The sequence below is a fragment of the Epinephelus fuscoguttatus genome, linkage group LG15 (genome assembly GCF_011397635.1).
Source record: "Epinephelus fuscoguttatus linkage group LG15, E.fuscoguttatus.final_Chr_v1".
NCBI classification, from domain to species: domain Eukaryota; kingdom Metazoa; phylum Chordata; class Actinopteri; order Perciformes; family Serranidae; genus Epinephelus; species Epinephelus fuscoguttatus.
The window spans coordinates 5709678-5726194 of record NC_064766.1 but is presented as its reverse complement, the minus strand read 5'-3'; the positions used below and the strand labels follow the sequence as shown (position 1 = coordinate 5726194).

General features: G+C 42.2%; 1 protein-coding gene and 2 non-coding genes across 3 annotated transcripts in view; 2 read left to right on the top strand and 1 right to left on the bottom strand.

Annotated features, from left to right (window-relative positions):
• dpydb (dihydropyrimidine dehydrogenase b) overlaps nt 1-13688 on the bottom strand; it is a 37035-nt gene extending 23347 nt beyond the window's left edge. The window contains exons 1-5 of the mRNA XM_049599247.1: nt 13328-13688; nt 3136-3246; nt 2909-2991; nt 579-666; nt 230-391 (exon numbers count right to left, since the gene is read on the bottom strand). Coding sequence (XP_049455204.1) covers nt 230-391; nt 579-666; nt 2909-2991; nt 3136-3246; nt 13328-13357 — 474 coding nt within the window. The 5' untranslated portion in view covers nt 13358-13688. The remainder of the gene's footprint in view (nt 1-229; nt 392-578; nt 667-2908; nt 2992-3135; nt 3247-13327) is intronic.
• trnar-ccu (transfer RNA arginine (anticodon CCU)) lies at nt 3655-3727 on the top strand. The gene has a single exon. It is a non-coding gene; the product is annotated as a tRNA-Arg (tRNA).
• Nucleotides 3734-3805, top strand: trnam-cau (transfer RNA methionine (anticodon CAU)). The gene has a single exon. It is a non-coding gene; the product is annotated as a tRNA-Met (tRNA).
• Nucleotides 13689-16517: the final 2829 nt, after the last annotated feature.

Genomic DNA, 16517 nt, shown 5'->3' with positions numbered 1-16517 from the left:
GTGATAGCTGTGTATCTGTAGGCCTTACACTGAGAAAAAAAAACATACAAAAATAATCATTACGTAAATTAAATGATGGTGCCATGGCTCTAATTGGTTCAAACTCATTACAGTTGAGTCAGGTGAGAAGTTGACGGTGACAAACTCCAACAGTTCTGTTTTTCAAAGAAAATGACCATTTATCATATACTTCATAGGAGAAAACTTAGCAGCTATAAATGTTGTGTACCTCGGTAGCAAACTGCTGAAGCCCTCCGATATTAATGGGTCCTTCCTCAGAAGCGTACAAGTTGCAGCCCCCCACACACAGCTCTGATGTGGGACACACCATTCCACAGGTCAAACCCAGGGGGTTGTCAGAAAGGATGGCCCGTGCTGATCCGTAGTAGTTCTTGTAAACACACACACACACACACACACACACACACACACACACACACACAAATGATAAGATAATCATCTGTATATTTTACTACTCTTCATTTATTGTTTGTTCTTAATATCCTCTAAGACATCTTCCACATTATTGAATTGGTATTCAAAAATTACTGTGTGCATGGATGCATGACTGTGTTTACCTTATTAGAGATGCTTGTAATAAATGACTTTATGTCCAGGTTCGTAGGGCAGCTCTTCTGACAGGGAGCATCCACACATTTTAGACACCTAGACACAGATTTCTACTGTTATTTTACAGTTTAACAATGAAAAATCACTCTGACCTCATCACATATTGACATTAGGTCATGGACTTTCCATGTCGATAATATAATGTACAAGGTACCCTGGGTGCATTAGTTGTTGACGTTCTGAGACGCTGTGTCAATTTCAGCCTGCTACATCCATTGTCTCTTTTCAAGTACACTTCAGTTTTCACAGGAAATGTACAGTGTACAGGCGCACCATGTCGGTACAGCACCACGAATTGATGTTTTTTTCCTTCAACAACGCAGGCATGTGACTCCCTGACAAAGGCTTGTATGCTGAAACGCAAGTTTTTAAAGGTTTAAGATGACCAAGCCATAACAGTAAAGGCTTTTAAATTTTTCCAAAGAGAGTGCCTTGGAGTTTCCTGAGTTTTGCTATATATCATTGTCCCATCCAAAGAGCACCTCAAGCAAACAATTTGAGTCCTGGAAGCACTCGTCTACAGACTTTTGTGAACGCAGGCATGTGGTTGGGATTAGGCTATAAAAGCATGTGGTTGGGCTTAGTAAAAAAGAGTTTGGTGTTAAAATGGCACTTCAGTTTAAAGTCACTCATGTCTAGTCTCGTCGTGCACTTCCTGCTTTATTTTGTACTCACCTTTTCCCTCTCGTTTCAGAGCCTGACTTCCTCCCTTTGTGTGAATTTGAGAATTTGTGAATTTCCCATTGTGATTGTCTACCCCACCCTTGATTGGTTTCCTGTTTTCCCTTACCCCATGTATAAATAGTCCTTGTCTCCCTTTGTCTTGTTGCCAGTTCGTCTTGTTCAGTCTGATTGATAGTCTCGTCAAATGTCCCAGCCAGGTTTTCATGTTATCAGGTTTTATTTAAGTTTGTGATATTTTTTGATCCTCCAAGTGAGCGTTTTTCTTTGTTGTACTTTGATGCTCTTTGTGAGTGGTTTTGTTTTGATTGAATTTTTGCCAAGTAAAATACTTTTGTTATACCTACCACTGCTTGAGTCGTGCATTTGAGTCCACCAGTTTCGTGTCCGAGGTCGTTACATCTACTCAGACTTTCTTTGTTGACCATGTTTCCCCCTGATGCAGCCGAGCTAACGGCAACCAGCCATCTTTTCACATCATGCTACTTTTACTTTACCATTTTAAAATGTTATTATGTGTGGTGAAGAGCACATTATGACTTATTTAGGACTTGAAATTCAAAGCTTAGGACTTGGGACTTGACTTGTCAGTTCTGACTTGGGACTTGGGTGCAAAGGCATGAGACTTACTTGTGACTTGCAAAACAACGACTTGTTCCCACTTCCACTAATAAACACTGACACTAAGTACAGCCAAGACTGATGGGAATGTCATTAGTTATTCAGGTTTTTAGTCATTAACCAAAGTACAGAACAAACTGAAGAGAGACAGAGCTACTGCTAGAAGAAAAAGTCAAAGGATCCCTATAGTAATTACAGTTCATTTTGAGGTGGACAAGAATGTGTGTACCAAATTTATGTACCAATAGTTGTAGAGCTTTTTGACTAAAAACGGTCAGAGGATCATCAAAGTGAGTAGAGGCGTCCCTATCACCTGGGGATCATAAATGTCTATGCAGAATTTAATGGCAATGTAGCTACTATGATACAAGGGCGTAACTTTGGTCTGAGAAATGTGTGGGTTGAACGCATGGTCCAGGAAGCTGAGATGTACAAGGCTGAAGACGACATCCAGCGTGACAAGGTGTTTGCCAAGAACGGCCTGGAGTCATACGCTTTCAACATGAAGTCGACTGTGGAGGATGAAAAGCTTGCTGGCAAGATCAGTGAAGATGATAAGCAGAAGAAAAGAGGTTATGGGTCTCCTCCACTGATTTGAAATGCTTTTCCTGCGTGTATGTGTACATACATTTAGGGACTATGGTAACCAACACGAAATCCAGGAAATAATTAAGCTGATCATCATGCTAAATACTGTCAAAATAGTAGTAAATATGCTAAATATGCTACTCCTGTGTAGCATTTATATTTCATCTGAGGTGTTAACTTCCACTCTGGACATTGCACTTCAGCTGAGATATTTTATTCTGATGACTATTTATTTATACTGGACTGATGGTGATAAGGTAACATGTGCCTTTATCTGCAAGGGAGTGAGTTTGTGAGATTTGGCGCGTGATACAAGTCAGCTGAAAGTGGTACTTTACTTTAAAAAAAAAAAAAAGAAAGAAAAAAATTTAAAGTAATTCATTCTCACCTAAGTGCTTCTCGTAGAGCTCCACGCTCGCTCAATGTTGTGTGCTTGATGTCATCAAAGTTGTTCTCTAACTTCACACAGGACTAAGAGGAAGAAAGAAGGGAGGAAATTGAATAATGAAAAAGCAGACAGGGAAAAGAGGAAGGAAAAAAGCAGACATGGAGGGTGAAAATATTGCTACATCGACTAAACTGTGCAAGCTGTGTGTGTACATATGGTGTACTTACATCACAGCTCCTTTCGGGGTTTCTCTTCCAGTGTTTCTTTTCTTTCTTCTTGCTCGCTGTGGATATGATCTGAGCATGAGTCTTCACCCTGGGATTCAGAGCCAGGATGCTCTGTGGGTGAAACAGATCAACACATACATAAAACTCTTGATTATTAGACTCTGAACGACACAAACAGAATAGTGTGTCTTGCCTAAAACAACAACAAAAAAACAAAACTGTGAATTTTATTAAGAAACACACATGTTTGCATCATTGTAGGGAAAGATATGTTTATCAATTGACATATTCCTGTCACACTTCTTCACTTGTAGTGCTTGTAATATTATTGTTCTTTTAGTCTTTAGTTTGACATTCCAAAATCAAATAGTGACCATTTGGAATAATGAACATCATTTCTAACACTATGTCAAACCCTGTGCAATAATAGTGTGTTAATGAAATGTAGTTCAGCTTTCTGAGGGTATTTCAGTTTTAGACATTTCATCCTTTTGCTGAAGTTTTAGAATTGTGGATCAAGCCCCAGTGGCCTAATGGATAAGGCACTGGCCTCCTAAGCCAGGGATTGTGGGTTCGAGTCCCATCTGGGGTGGCTTTCAGCAGAGTGGCGCAGCGGAAGCGTGCTGGGCCCATAACCCAGAGGTCGATGGATCGAAACCATCCTCTGCTAATGATATTTTGGGGGCGGCAGTAGCTCAGTCCATAGGGACTTGGGTTGGGAACCGGAGGGTCGCCTGTTCAAGTCCCCGTCCGGACCAAAATATGGAGCGTGGACTGGTATCTGGAGAGGTGCCAGTTCACCTCCTGGGCACTGCCGAGGTGCCCCTGAGCAAGGCACCGAACCCCCCAACCGCTCGGAGCGCCCGTCATGGGCAGCCCGCTCTGACATCTCTCCACTTAGTGCATGTATAGGTCCAGTTTGTGCATGTGTGTGTTCGGACCTGTGTGTAATTGACAAACAGAGTGAAAAATTGAATTTCCCCTCGGGGATTAATAAAGTATATAAAATTAAATTAAAAAAAAAAAAATTATAATGTAAATTCTTAATGCTGCTTTCCACCTGTTATTCATGAACAACTACTGTTCAGTGGCACTCCCAAGAGTGGGCCAGGGGGGCTATTATCTCCCTGATACAATTGCTGCCACCCCAACTGGTCCCTCGTGGCGAAAATTACTGGAGGCTGACATTACTGTTTTTAAAAGGCTGTGGCGTGCTCAGAAAACTAGACAACCTAAGGCATCCATAGGTATCAACTATGTCGGCTGAGCTTGTTGGGAGGGGGACTAAATAATGCTTTCAAACTTAGGCTAAATTTTTGTGAGGAAACAACTGGCAAGGCCATGTTCAAAAGGGTCTCTTGAACTCTCACCTCATGATACCTAAATGAAAATGAGTTCAGCTACACAGCTTTCCCCTAATCTTGAGAAGGCTTGTTCCCAGTCAATGTTTTGATGCCTAAAATCAACACACTCCTTTAAATCAAAGCTGTATATGTGTCTTTTTAAGAAGGACAACCAGCCCTTTTAAAGAACAATAAATCTCGTAGTGTATAGATATGATAATGCATTCAAATATGAATGAACATAGAACTAGCCTATATACTTCAAAAACATAATAGAATTCCTAAAATTCAGTAGTCCTGTTTGGTTTTGGTGTGCCATCACTAGATTGTCAGTGGCCCTATCATAGAGCTTAGATCGGGCCCAAAAAATCCAGCCCGACCCGGCCCGAGCACATTATGTCCGGGACCGGCCCGGCCGTCCAATTAACTGTAATTATGGGCCCGAGCCCGATTTAAACCCGACATTTTTCAATAAGTTGGCTGTTATAATTAAGAGTATTAAACCACAAGTCTTGTTATTTGAATGACAGAAACATAGGATCTTAATGAATGGCACAACATGGAAGCATGATTACGTAATAAAACAGGTGTTTATTTTAGGATCCAGGTGGTGAAGGGCTGTGCATGCACAATGTTGCAACATTGTAACTGAGGGCCGAATTCACAAAAGGATTGCGTGGCTTTTGTGGCCGCTAAACCGGTAAAAATGGAGCAAACACATACCTTCTTATTCACAAAGCACGCGCAGAGGGTGAAATGCTCCACTAACTGCGCTGCCAAGCAGATTGTGTCTCGGTGCTCCGGTGTTATTTGCACGTATTTAAATAAGGTAATAGCCTATGCATATATTTGGCGGAAAAATTGCCCATTTCTATGCAAATGAGCCTCATTGATAAACAACATCTAATTCACTAACACCAGCGCTAATAGCCACACGCAGTTTAACGTCTTTAGAAAGCTGGTGCAAACTCTGTGGAAGCCTCTCACTCAGACTTTCCAGTGATCGTGGCAGCAGCGATCGTCTATTAAATCAGTCTGTAAATAATATTTTGACATTATTATTATTATTATAATCATTATTACTTTAATGACATCCGAAGATACTGATGCGTTGAACAGGTGACAGTCTGCGGTCGTTCTCAAAACGCACTTCTGTCACGCGCTTCAAAAGCAACTTTCAATAGGCCTAATTTATTTTACGAAACGGTTGAAACAAGCGTGAACAAAAACGGTTCCATAATTCATATTAAATTCAAAAGATAACGAAAAAACAGCTACAAGTGAGAGGGAATAGTGATAAAGTGGTCAAACTTGGTCAAATCAACAGCCTCAACCCATCCGACACTGTTAGACTGATTCACCAGCAGACATCACTACATGAGGGTATACAGTATTCAGTATTCTGCCATTGTTCTGTCACGGTGTTCTTGGCGCAAAGCCAGCATTTATACTTTGCCATGTGGCTAATTGCAACCAGGGGCAAATCAGGGGCAAACTGCACTCAGCTGCCAAACTTTGTGGGCGTGTTTGCGCCGGTATATCATTAGCGCAATATCCTTTGTGAACAGGACGTTAAGACGGAGCAAACTGCGGGTGCAAGTGAAGTGCAATTCAAGGTGCTATCAGCGGCCGCCGTTCATTCTTTGTGAATTCGGCCCTAAGTTTGTTGTAACTTTAGGCTAAGTGTGGTTTAATTTTATTTTTTTTATAATAGGCCTACTGTGGCGTCCGCCAGGACGTGTGGAAAGGATGACGCAATTATTCGGCAATTAAACCACCGTTTATTATTGAACAGTACCTACAGGTTACTGTTGGCTGTAACCACGCCAAAACAACCAACAAAAAACAACTTAGCTGTAACTCCATCTGTGCACTCCTGCTCTCTCCTCCAGCTCGCTCATACACACACCAGCACGCGCACTCACACAGCCCTCCTCATCCCGTCACACTCGCACCCCGCACCTCATTCAATCCCAAACATGCCATTTAAGCCACAGAACATTGACATTATAACAGAACATTTACTGCAGGGTCGCTACAATACATAGCCTATAACATTATCAAATCATAGCTTTAAAAAAAAAAAACATCATATCTGACCAGGCATGGCCTGGGCCCGTCAGAGGGAGGGGGGCTCCCGGTCGGGCCGGGCTCGGGCTCGGGCAGAGAATCTAAGCCCTTCCCTATCAGCAACCCTCATGACATTTCTGGAGGCACCACTGCTACTATTACCTGTCTTTATAGCACAGACACAAACAGATCTGCTGACAGCAACACTAAAACTACTGAACATTCTAGGAAGTTGGCTTGTTTGAATGGTTGGGGTCAAGATGATAAGATAATGATGAGCTGCAAGGTCGGTGCCCTGAGGTTAGAAATAATTTTCCATACTCACATGTTGTTGCCCCAGGAAATATATCTGGCAAAAAAGCAAGATACAAACTATATGAACCTATCAGGATCCTACCAGTTGGATCAGGATCTCAAATACTTATTATCATCATCATAAGTTTGCTCTGAATATTAAAGTGAGATGTTTTATATCCAATTTCCAGTAGTTTAATATCATTTTTTAAAAACTTTTATTCCATTTAGACAGATAGTTTATGATATTTTGTCAAGGTATTTGTCATGATAACGTTTGTTTTGGTGTTTGGTTTTCTGTTTGGGATGTTCTGTGTTTTTTTCCTTTTCCCCCTCCCTTTTCTGTCCCTGGCAGTGTGTGTGCAGCTGAGGGTGTGGCTGGCCGGTGTTGTGAAAGTTTGCGCTACCCACTCAGTCAGACTAGTCTGATGAACTAAACCTCTCACTCGTAATGACCTACCCTTGCAAAAACATTGTTTAGTAGCTACTCACAGGGGCGGAAATCCCGGGAGGTACAGGGGGGACATGACTCCCCCTTCAATAAAGCTGTACCCCCTAGAATAATTTGAGACACAATTAGGGCGGGGCTTGCAGCCGTTAGTACTTGGCAGCAGTTGTAGTGTGTGGCTGGAACTGCTGCCCACATCGTGCAGGGTAAGATGTACACTCACAGATACAGTTTAACTTACACAAGTTACAACACATCCCATTTACTGTTACAACAAGCCCCAGGCCCAGGCGCAGCAGCAGATCTCAAAGCACATTGTTTATAAACCAGTTCACCAGTTTAATTGCAGGAAATGATTATCTCACTGCCGGTAAAAAAAAAACGAAAAAAACAAACAAAACAGTTTGCTCCTGCAGCCAGCCAGAGACGACAGATCCATTCCACACACCTGAGTCAGATGAAAAAGAGGGAGAGAAGGAGAGAGATCGAGTTTCGGTCTTTGATGAATGAAGCCTTATTGTTTTGCTGCTATTAAACAACGAGAGACATGTTTTCTCCATTTACTTAATAGCATAAATATTTACACTACTGCGCACAGGGAGACAGAGACCTGCAGCACTGCCTGCTCCAGACACACTCAACACCTTGGACAGCACGGCGCACCTGACTGTTGTCGTTGTGTACATGTTAATTTGATTTCAGTCATTTTGTTTTAAATCTGGACATGTGCAGGTGGACTCAGCCAGTGCTGAGAAAGGTCCTATGCCTGCCTGTTGGAGAGATAGAGAAAAGATTAAAGCGTCAAATTGCGGTAAAAGATGCTGTATAAAAGACAGGCTACAACTTTTTTTCCTTGTCCCCCTCTGGAATTAGCCTCTAAAATGTTACTGTTTATTGCCCCCCCAACTATGAAATGGGATTTTCGCCCCTGGCTACTCAGGTCAGATATGTGTAAGAAGCAGACATACAGCCTATATAAATGTAATTATAAGTAGAGTAGCTCATTCTGTCAGGTAAGAAATATCTATCAGAATGGACTATTACCTCTAGAAATGTAATTAAATATAGGCCTATGGTAGCACATTCTGTCAGGTAGGAAATATCTATCAGAATGGACTATTACCTCTATAAATGTAATTAAATATATGGTAGCTCATTCTGTCAGGTAGAAAATATTTATCAGAATGGACTATTACCTCTAGAAATGTAATAAAAAATATGGTAGCTCATTCTGTCAGGTAGGAAATATCTATCAGAATGGACGATAACCTCTATAAATGTGATTATAAGTAGAGTAGGTCATTCTGTCAGGTAGAAAATATTTATCAGAATGGACTATTACCTCTATAAATGTAATAAAAAATATGGTAGCTCATTCTGTCAGGTAGGAAATATCTATCAGAATGGACTATAACCTCTATAAATGTGATTATAAGTAGAGTAGCTCATTCTTTCAGGTAGGAAATATCTATCCATCAACCAGTTGATGTTACAAACAAAAGTTGTCAAATATCGAGGCCTTGTCACCCTTTGGCATCTGATAGCAATGCAAAGGGCACTCTTTCGTGTTTCTATGAGCCTATTTATACTTGGTATTAACATGCATCCGATCACAGTCAGATAGCGCTCAATACAAGTTTTAATGGCCACCAAGATGCACTGTGATCAGATAACTCAAATCACTTTTGCCAAAATAGTCTGGGACACACCTGACCACATATCTTTTGTAGTGTAAACGTTAATGTGCCCTTATGCGTCCCTGACAAAGACTGCATCATCAGTGCTGGTCATGGTGGTTGTTTTACCGATAAGGAACAAACACTCTTTAAAAGTGGTTCCTAACTGGTCCAGCCACGGGTCCAGATATCTCCTTATGCCTGGTGCACACAACTTTTCTGCCTGTTCTGAAAGTCACTATGTCGCATTACACGATTGTGGAGTCATAAAATCATGCCGTGACTTGGCTGACAGACATGACACACTACATGATGGTTCACACCAATCATCCCTGGTCATCTTTCACGATGTGTGTTATTATTTTTACAATTATTTCAGTCACTGTCTGTTCATGTGCCAGGTGAAATGTTATTGTAGTAATGTAAAAAGGCGCCAGTAGATGTCAGGAGCTAAATTTGAAGTAGCGTATGTAAACATACAAGTCACTGAATCCTCCACAACAAGTTCCTGCAAATATTTCACAATTAAAGCCTATTTAGAAAATGAAGGGATTCCCCAACCGAAGTTATAAGGGGCTTTTAATTTGAAAAAGATACAGGAAGTGTTGAGTTTGAAATGACGGTGCGATGCATTAACTTTATCAAGGCAAATGGGAGCATAGTAAAGTAAGAATATAAAAACACAGAGGGAATAATAAATAACGGCCCTTTTTATAATGTAGTCTGTTTCAAATGAAGCTGGTAGCCTCTGCAGTAAAAGAGGCCCACCACTATTTTTTAATTTTCTTACTGTATGTCCGTCTCCATTATAAAGAAGTAACATTGTTTGCTAGCTTGATGCTAATGGCAGTACTCACTAGGTTGATAAATTGCCTTTGCTGTTTCACACCATCATTTTCCCTTTTTACTCTGTGTGTAGCATGCATCCCTGCAGGAAATATCAAAAAGCCTAGGTTGTTGTTGCCATACAGTTGTCTATGGCAGCAGATCACTCTCTGTTTCTAATGGTCAAAGTGATGGCTGTGACGGGAGCACTCGTGAACGACAAAAAGAAAATCAAAAATGCTCGACTTTCAGTTGGAACATTGTGAGGCATCCCAGATGTGGTGTCGGTTGTCATTAACTATAGCCCTTTTTAAATAAGAGTTGTGCAAATTTGCAGGAAAGCCCAATCAGTCTTTTTTCAGCATTGGCAGTATAAAAACAAAATCGGGGAGTGCATGCCACCTACCTACTTTTGTTTATACAGAATGCGCCTTTTTCGGGGCAATGGGGGGCGTGAGCAAGTAACAAAAAGTGTAGCTCAGCATGTGACGTAAACAGTGGTGTGGGAGGGAAGCTGCAGCTAGTCAGTCCTTCAGGGATTCTCTCGTGAGTCAGCCCGTTCCTCACCGTTCCGTCATCTGACGGTTAATGGCCTCTTCGTTTGGGAGGACAGGGAGGGTGCGCGATTCCTTGTCTCCCCAGTTGCTCAACTTTACAGTGTCTGTCAGGTTTGCGTTTCCCTCTTGCTACTAGCTGCTCACTAAATCAGCTGTTTCCTGTTTATCCACCGCCAGTGGGTCACATGTGCGACCCACTGGCTGAATCAACAGTTCCTCCTGAACTGAATCAACAGTTCCTCCCACAAGTCTTCAACAGCCCCTCCCATTTGGGGAAGGCCACCTTGGTCTGTTTAAACTAAAAGGGTTCCGCCAATATGACTACCCCAACGGCAAAACGGCCCAACATTCGCGGAAAATCTGACAGTGTAAAAGGGGCTTAAGACACACTACACGAGATGAAACGATGAATTGTCGCTTACGACACTCATTGTCGTTTATGATCCATGACGACACCGTACATAGCTGCGTCGGGCTAGAATCGGGCTGATATCGTGTAGTGTGTACCAGGCATAAGTCATTAGTTCAAGGTCCACACAGTTTAATATATTCATTGTTTTATGTGCATTTGGGCATGTGGTGGAGCTAGTTTGCTGCCCCTGTCAAGTAGCTGCCTGTCACTTACTCTACAGCAGGAAACAGCACTGCAAAATAAAAGCTACATGTCAGAAATTCACTGTACTACAAAATAAAGTGTGTCTTTTTACAAACTTGACATATTCGCGAGTCACTTGAGATCCATTCAGGATTGGACCAACTTTTAGACTGCCACCCACCACCTGGGAACCACTGGTCTATAAATTGCTCATGGTAGAATGAGTTGGACGAAGTGTTGTGTGACCATCCATAGTTTTGTCCTGTGGAAAAAGACGTGTTGATTTCTGCCAAAAGCAATATCTCCAGTTGTGCCAATACAACTGCTAACGTGATTAGTGAGCATGCTAGTGAGAGTGTGGATGTAATAATGCTGTGCTGTGCACTTTGACCTTCTAAGGTGATATAGGCAGCAACAGAATCTTAACACAAGTGGTCTACTGGATAACCACAGGGCTCTCAAGTCTCACGCTTTGAGAGTGGAGGGGGTAATGGCTGCAGCCTGCGGGATTTAATTATTCTTATTCTTATTATTTTTTAATTTACCCACAGGCTATGCAGGAAAAGGAAAATGAGGGATGCTCTGGAGGGAAGTTCTGCCAGATGTGTGCAGGGCTTTGTGAGTAAATGAGCCATGGATTGGTCTGTGAGTATTTTTATTTCGATACAGTGTTTAAAGCTCTCTTATACTTTGTTTTTATTTTTTAGTACTTTTCTTTTTTAATGACTTTGATGACAGAATGACTGAAAACTACATAAAGCTGACACCATTTGAACGCTTTTCTCTAGCCATTTATTAATTGGGGGTTGCCAACAAGCCATCAATTATATTCGCAACAAATATTTATCGTTCTTCCATTCTATTCATCCAGATTGAGTACATGCCCTCATGACTAAATGAGTAACTTTATTTATTATTGACAAACATTCTACTTTTGTGCCCAAGTTGAGTGAAATGTTCTGTTTTCCTTCTAGGAATCACAGAGAAGTTGGAGAAGTTGGGTTCGCGTTGTCTATACATTTTTGACCTTTGTTATTCGTCAAAATAAATTGTTGAAATTAAACAAATTATTCTTGAGTGGTGGTGGTGGTGCTTCTGATGGTGCTGGTGGGAGCATGAGAGGACAGACAAAAGGATTCTCCACCTACCATGTGACAGTGGATGTGGAGAATGTCAGCGAGGTTCCAGTCTTTTTTCCCAGTCAATTTTTTCCTGACCTACTGCTGACTATTGCTTCCAGACTAAGTCTGTTCATTTTTAACAAATCAATAGAGCTACTTTTCCTTTGGTAGTCATTTGCATTAGAGTCTCAGAATACAGCTTGACGTCTGACTTCGTGATTGACGTCTGACGTATGTGACATGGGCAGCTCCGCCTTCCCGCAGGCTGGAAGCCGTCAGTAGCTACTTGAGAGTGTGACACACGCATGTTAACCTTTTCACACTCTCAGCCGCCACACCTGGTATTTCTCGCGCATAAGAAAATTATTATGATAACGCCCACCAAGTTATACCGCCATATACGGAGTGGAACGTGTTGCAAGACGCTGTGGGTACCGTAGAGCTCAACAAGACCTTGCCAAACTCCAGCTAATAAAAGTAAGACGTACCCATCAGCCAATCAAAAAATAACATACGGCTACCTATCAGCCAATCAGAAAATAACATACGGCTACCTATCAGCCAATCAGAAAATAGTATTGCTGTATGCGGGTAAGACTCAAGTGATCTGACTGCAGCAACTTTACCCGGAAAAGGGTGCGGTGCACACACAAGACGGTCACGGGAGCATATATATGGTATGGTATGGTATGGTATGGTATGGTATACATATAGATGGTTGATGACTTATTTGAAATTTGAATCCTTTGTAAACTATCATACCCAAGGCCTGTCACATCACATTATTTTATACAGTCTATGGTCACATCGTAGGCTACACAGACTTTTTCTATGCCACTGCTGTGTAACAGAGTAAAGTCGCCAACAGGTTAGCGGTCCAATAAACAGATGGGAAGACAGAAAACTTGTATTAGCAATAACACTGTTAACAAAATAAGAGCACTGAGCATCAGCTTAACAACCATCAATATGATCAACAAAAGTATTAACATTCAGAAAATGTGTGAGTGTTTTCTGTTCCTCTAAGTGCTTATCCTCACACAACTTAATAAACAGTTGGATGCTTTGTACCTTGATGTGTAGCCTACATTTATTTTATCAAAGTTAATAATAGCATAGTTATGTGTTTATATACTGTGAGTCTTAGGTAGATTTATTCTCCGACAAGGTTATTTCCCACCTGTAGACACTACAGAGAGTAAAGAGAGAATGCTACTGAGGGAAAAGGTAAAAGTAGAAAGCGATAAACACACAATAACTTACCTCAATGTCTGGAACGTCTTTACTCAACATGATGCTTCTGGCTGGTTTGAGGACCAAAAGCTTTCAAATGCTTAGCCTACTGAAGATCTTCTGGAGATTCTCATTAGTTTGTGGATCAGAGGTCCGAAGCACTGTCCGGGACTGCTCTGTTCCCAAAAGGAACTATCTATGAGCTGACCGTTCTTATCCACTCACCCTCTTCTCTCACTGACAGTTAAACAACAGGCTGACCGTTAAAAGCCACCATATGTTGTCTTTTCTTCAACTGATCTGTTGATAAGATAGACTGACAGACAAAACTGATATGGTTCTCTGAGGGTCAACGTTCAGCAGAGCTGGACAGCAGATATGTTTCTGGGTGCGTTGCTCCTGTGTTCTGGATAAATCAAACAATAACCACACTGAACTGTCGAGTTCAAACTCCACCCGGCATTTTTCTTTTAACTCCTTCCTGCCTGTCTAAAGACTGCTACACTTTCTCTTCCACTTTGTAGGCACTTCACTCTCCTCACAGAACAAACATCTTCTGTTCATCTGAAGTCAGACGGGACAGTGCCAAGTAGTGCTATGAGGTTGTTTCTCTGCCATCCAAACTTATGACAAGCACCAGAGGGTCTTTTATATGTTTTTCCATAGCCTCTTAGGTCTCCCATCGATAAAATCTTCAGAATCAGAAATGTTCTATCACCAAGTTACTTTGCCATACAAGGAATTTAACACGGTGATGATTTGGTGCGTAACATTTAAAACAATGCAAAAAATATAAAGGCATAATATAAAAGAGAAAGAGGAAAAAATGCATGTAAAAGAATATGTAAATGTGTAACATTATTAAAGTAACTGTTGATCAAGTGTATCGTTCAGTATAATGTTCACAGTATAATACACTTAAAAGAATATGTGCAAGAGGGGTGATAGTAATAATGGTAGGATGTGCGTTAATTGTGTCGGGAGTGTCAGGGTGGGAGTCAGTGTCAGTGGGTATTCAGGGTCTTGTTGATGAGGCCAGCTGCAGCCAAGAAGAAACTGTTTATCTGGCATGAGGCAGCCTCTGACCATAGGGGAGTGTTTCAGAGAGTTAGTGTCTGTGGTAGTAGGGGTCAGCCAATATCTTTTCTGCCTGCCTCAGAGTCCTGAAGGCGTGCTGGTTCTGGAGGGATGGCAGATTGCAGCCGTTCACCTTTTCAGCAGAGTGAATGATATGCTGCAGTCTGCAGTTTGAGTTCCTGAGTGATGATGGAGCCCAGGAAGCAGAAGGACTCCACAGTGTGAACTGGCGAGTCACACAGGGTGATCCGGGCTTGTGGGGCTGCGTTCTTCCGGAAATCCACAACCATCTCCACTGTCTTCGGAGCGTTGTGTTCCAAGTTGTTTTGGCCACACCAGGTCACCAGATGGTCCATCTGCCACCTGTAGGCGGACTCATCCCTACCAGAGATGAATCCAATGAGGGTGGTGTCATCCACAAATTTCAGGAGCTTGACAGACTGGTGACTGGAGGTGCAGCCATTGGTACACAGGGAGAAGAGCAGAGAGAAAGGAGCGCAGACTTTGAGGGAAAGTGGTGGTTATGGTCCAGGAGTCAGAGGGGTGTTTCTCCAGTTTCTCCTGTCAGACAGGAAGTCTTTGATTCACCTGCAGGTAGAGTCGGGCATGTGCAGCTGGGAGAGCTTGTCCTGCAGCAGAGCCAGAACGATGGTACTGAAGGCAAAGCTGAAAACCACAAACAGGATCCTGGCCAAGGTTCCTGAGGAGTCCAGATAATGGAGGATGAAATGAAGAACCATGGTGACTGCATCACCAAATGGATTTTTTTATAAAAATATTTTACTGCGAACATGGTTAAACTGATAGATTTTATGACCCATTGACAGAAATAAAAAATAAAACTAAATTGAATGAGATGTGATCCACCAAACCTCAAGTAATTTTAAAAGGCAAACACTGATTGATTTTATTGATTTGGTGTGACAGTGGGCATGAGGTTCCTTTACAAGTGTGAAAAAACAGAATGCAAAAATCTTGATGCATTAAAGTGTGGCAGTATAGAGACCTGTGGGTGAGCCTGCCTAATTAGCAACACCACAGCCAACCACCAGAGGCGCACCCTCCTATAAAAGGGGTCGATTCCCCCCCCAGCCGGTTCTCTCTCGTCGCTCCTGACGGTGACGTCACTTCCGGGTCGGACCTTTGTGCTTGGACAGGTAACGCGGTTTGTCTGCTCACCTGCTGTGTTCGGCTCATGTGGCAGGGAGCTAATGTTTGTGTGTCCTGCAGAGCGGCTGACTTGGGGCTTTCAGAGACTCTTGTGTGTGTGTGTGTCACCTAGATGGCCTGCTGCGGTGAATGCCGGTAGCTGCGCGATTCTCCCCCTCAGCCGACCCGGCTAACCGGTATGTAGCCTCTTTTGACTCCAAATTGTATGCATGCGCAATTGTATAGGTGATAATAAATTTGTCGGGTCCTCAGATCCCAGCTGCCTAACAGTGTGTGAGCGACGTCAGCTGCCCAATAGTGCGCGAGTGACGTCGGCATCAGCTGATCGGGTGCGGCGTGTTTAAAGCGACATATCGCCACCAGCTACGGGGGACCGCTGCTGCTTTTTCTGTGCTTTTTCTCTGCTTTGTCTTACCGCTGCTTTTGACCGCTGCTTTGTTTACAGCTCTGCTTTTCTTGCTGCTTCGTCCTTGCTTTGTGTTGCTTTTGGTGCTATGCTTTCTGTTTTAGCTGTTTTGTTTGCTCCTGCACCAAGGTTTTAATCACATTAATTTACCAATTTTAATGTAGTGATTGAATAGTGGGGTTAGATCCCTCTTCACATTTGTTTATTTCTTTTGTTTCTGTTCTCATTAGTTATTTAGTTTCTCTGCCTGTTTGCCTAATTTGTTATCTAATCTCTTTGGTTTTGATATTTTGTTTGGGCAGAGGGTTATTCTTTCAGTATTTGTCTTTATTTCTTTCATTTGTGGTTGGTAGTTTGTATGTAGTTTCTGATTTGTATATAAGTTTTGGATCTTTCTGTTCATTGAATTTTGTTGTGACCCCACTAATTTCCTTCTGTGTTCCTCTTTAGTTGCTGAGGTCTGGTGGTGGTGGTGACCTGGTGGCGGGGTTCCCCCCCTTCTCGTGTGCTGTGCTTTCCTGGGTTCTGGGTCTCCTCACTGAGTGTGTGCTGTGTGTGACTGTCACG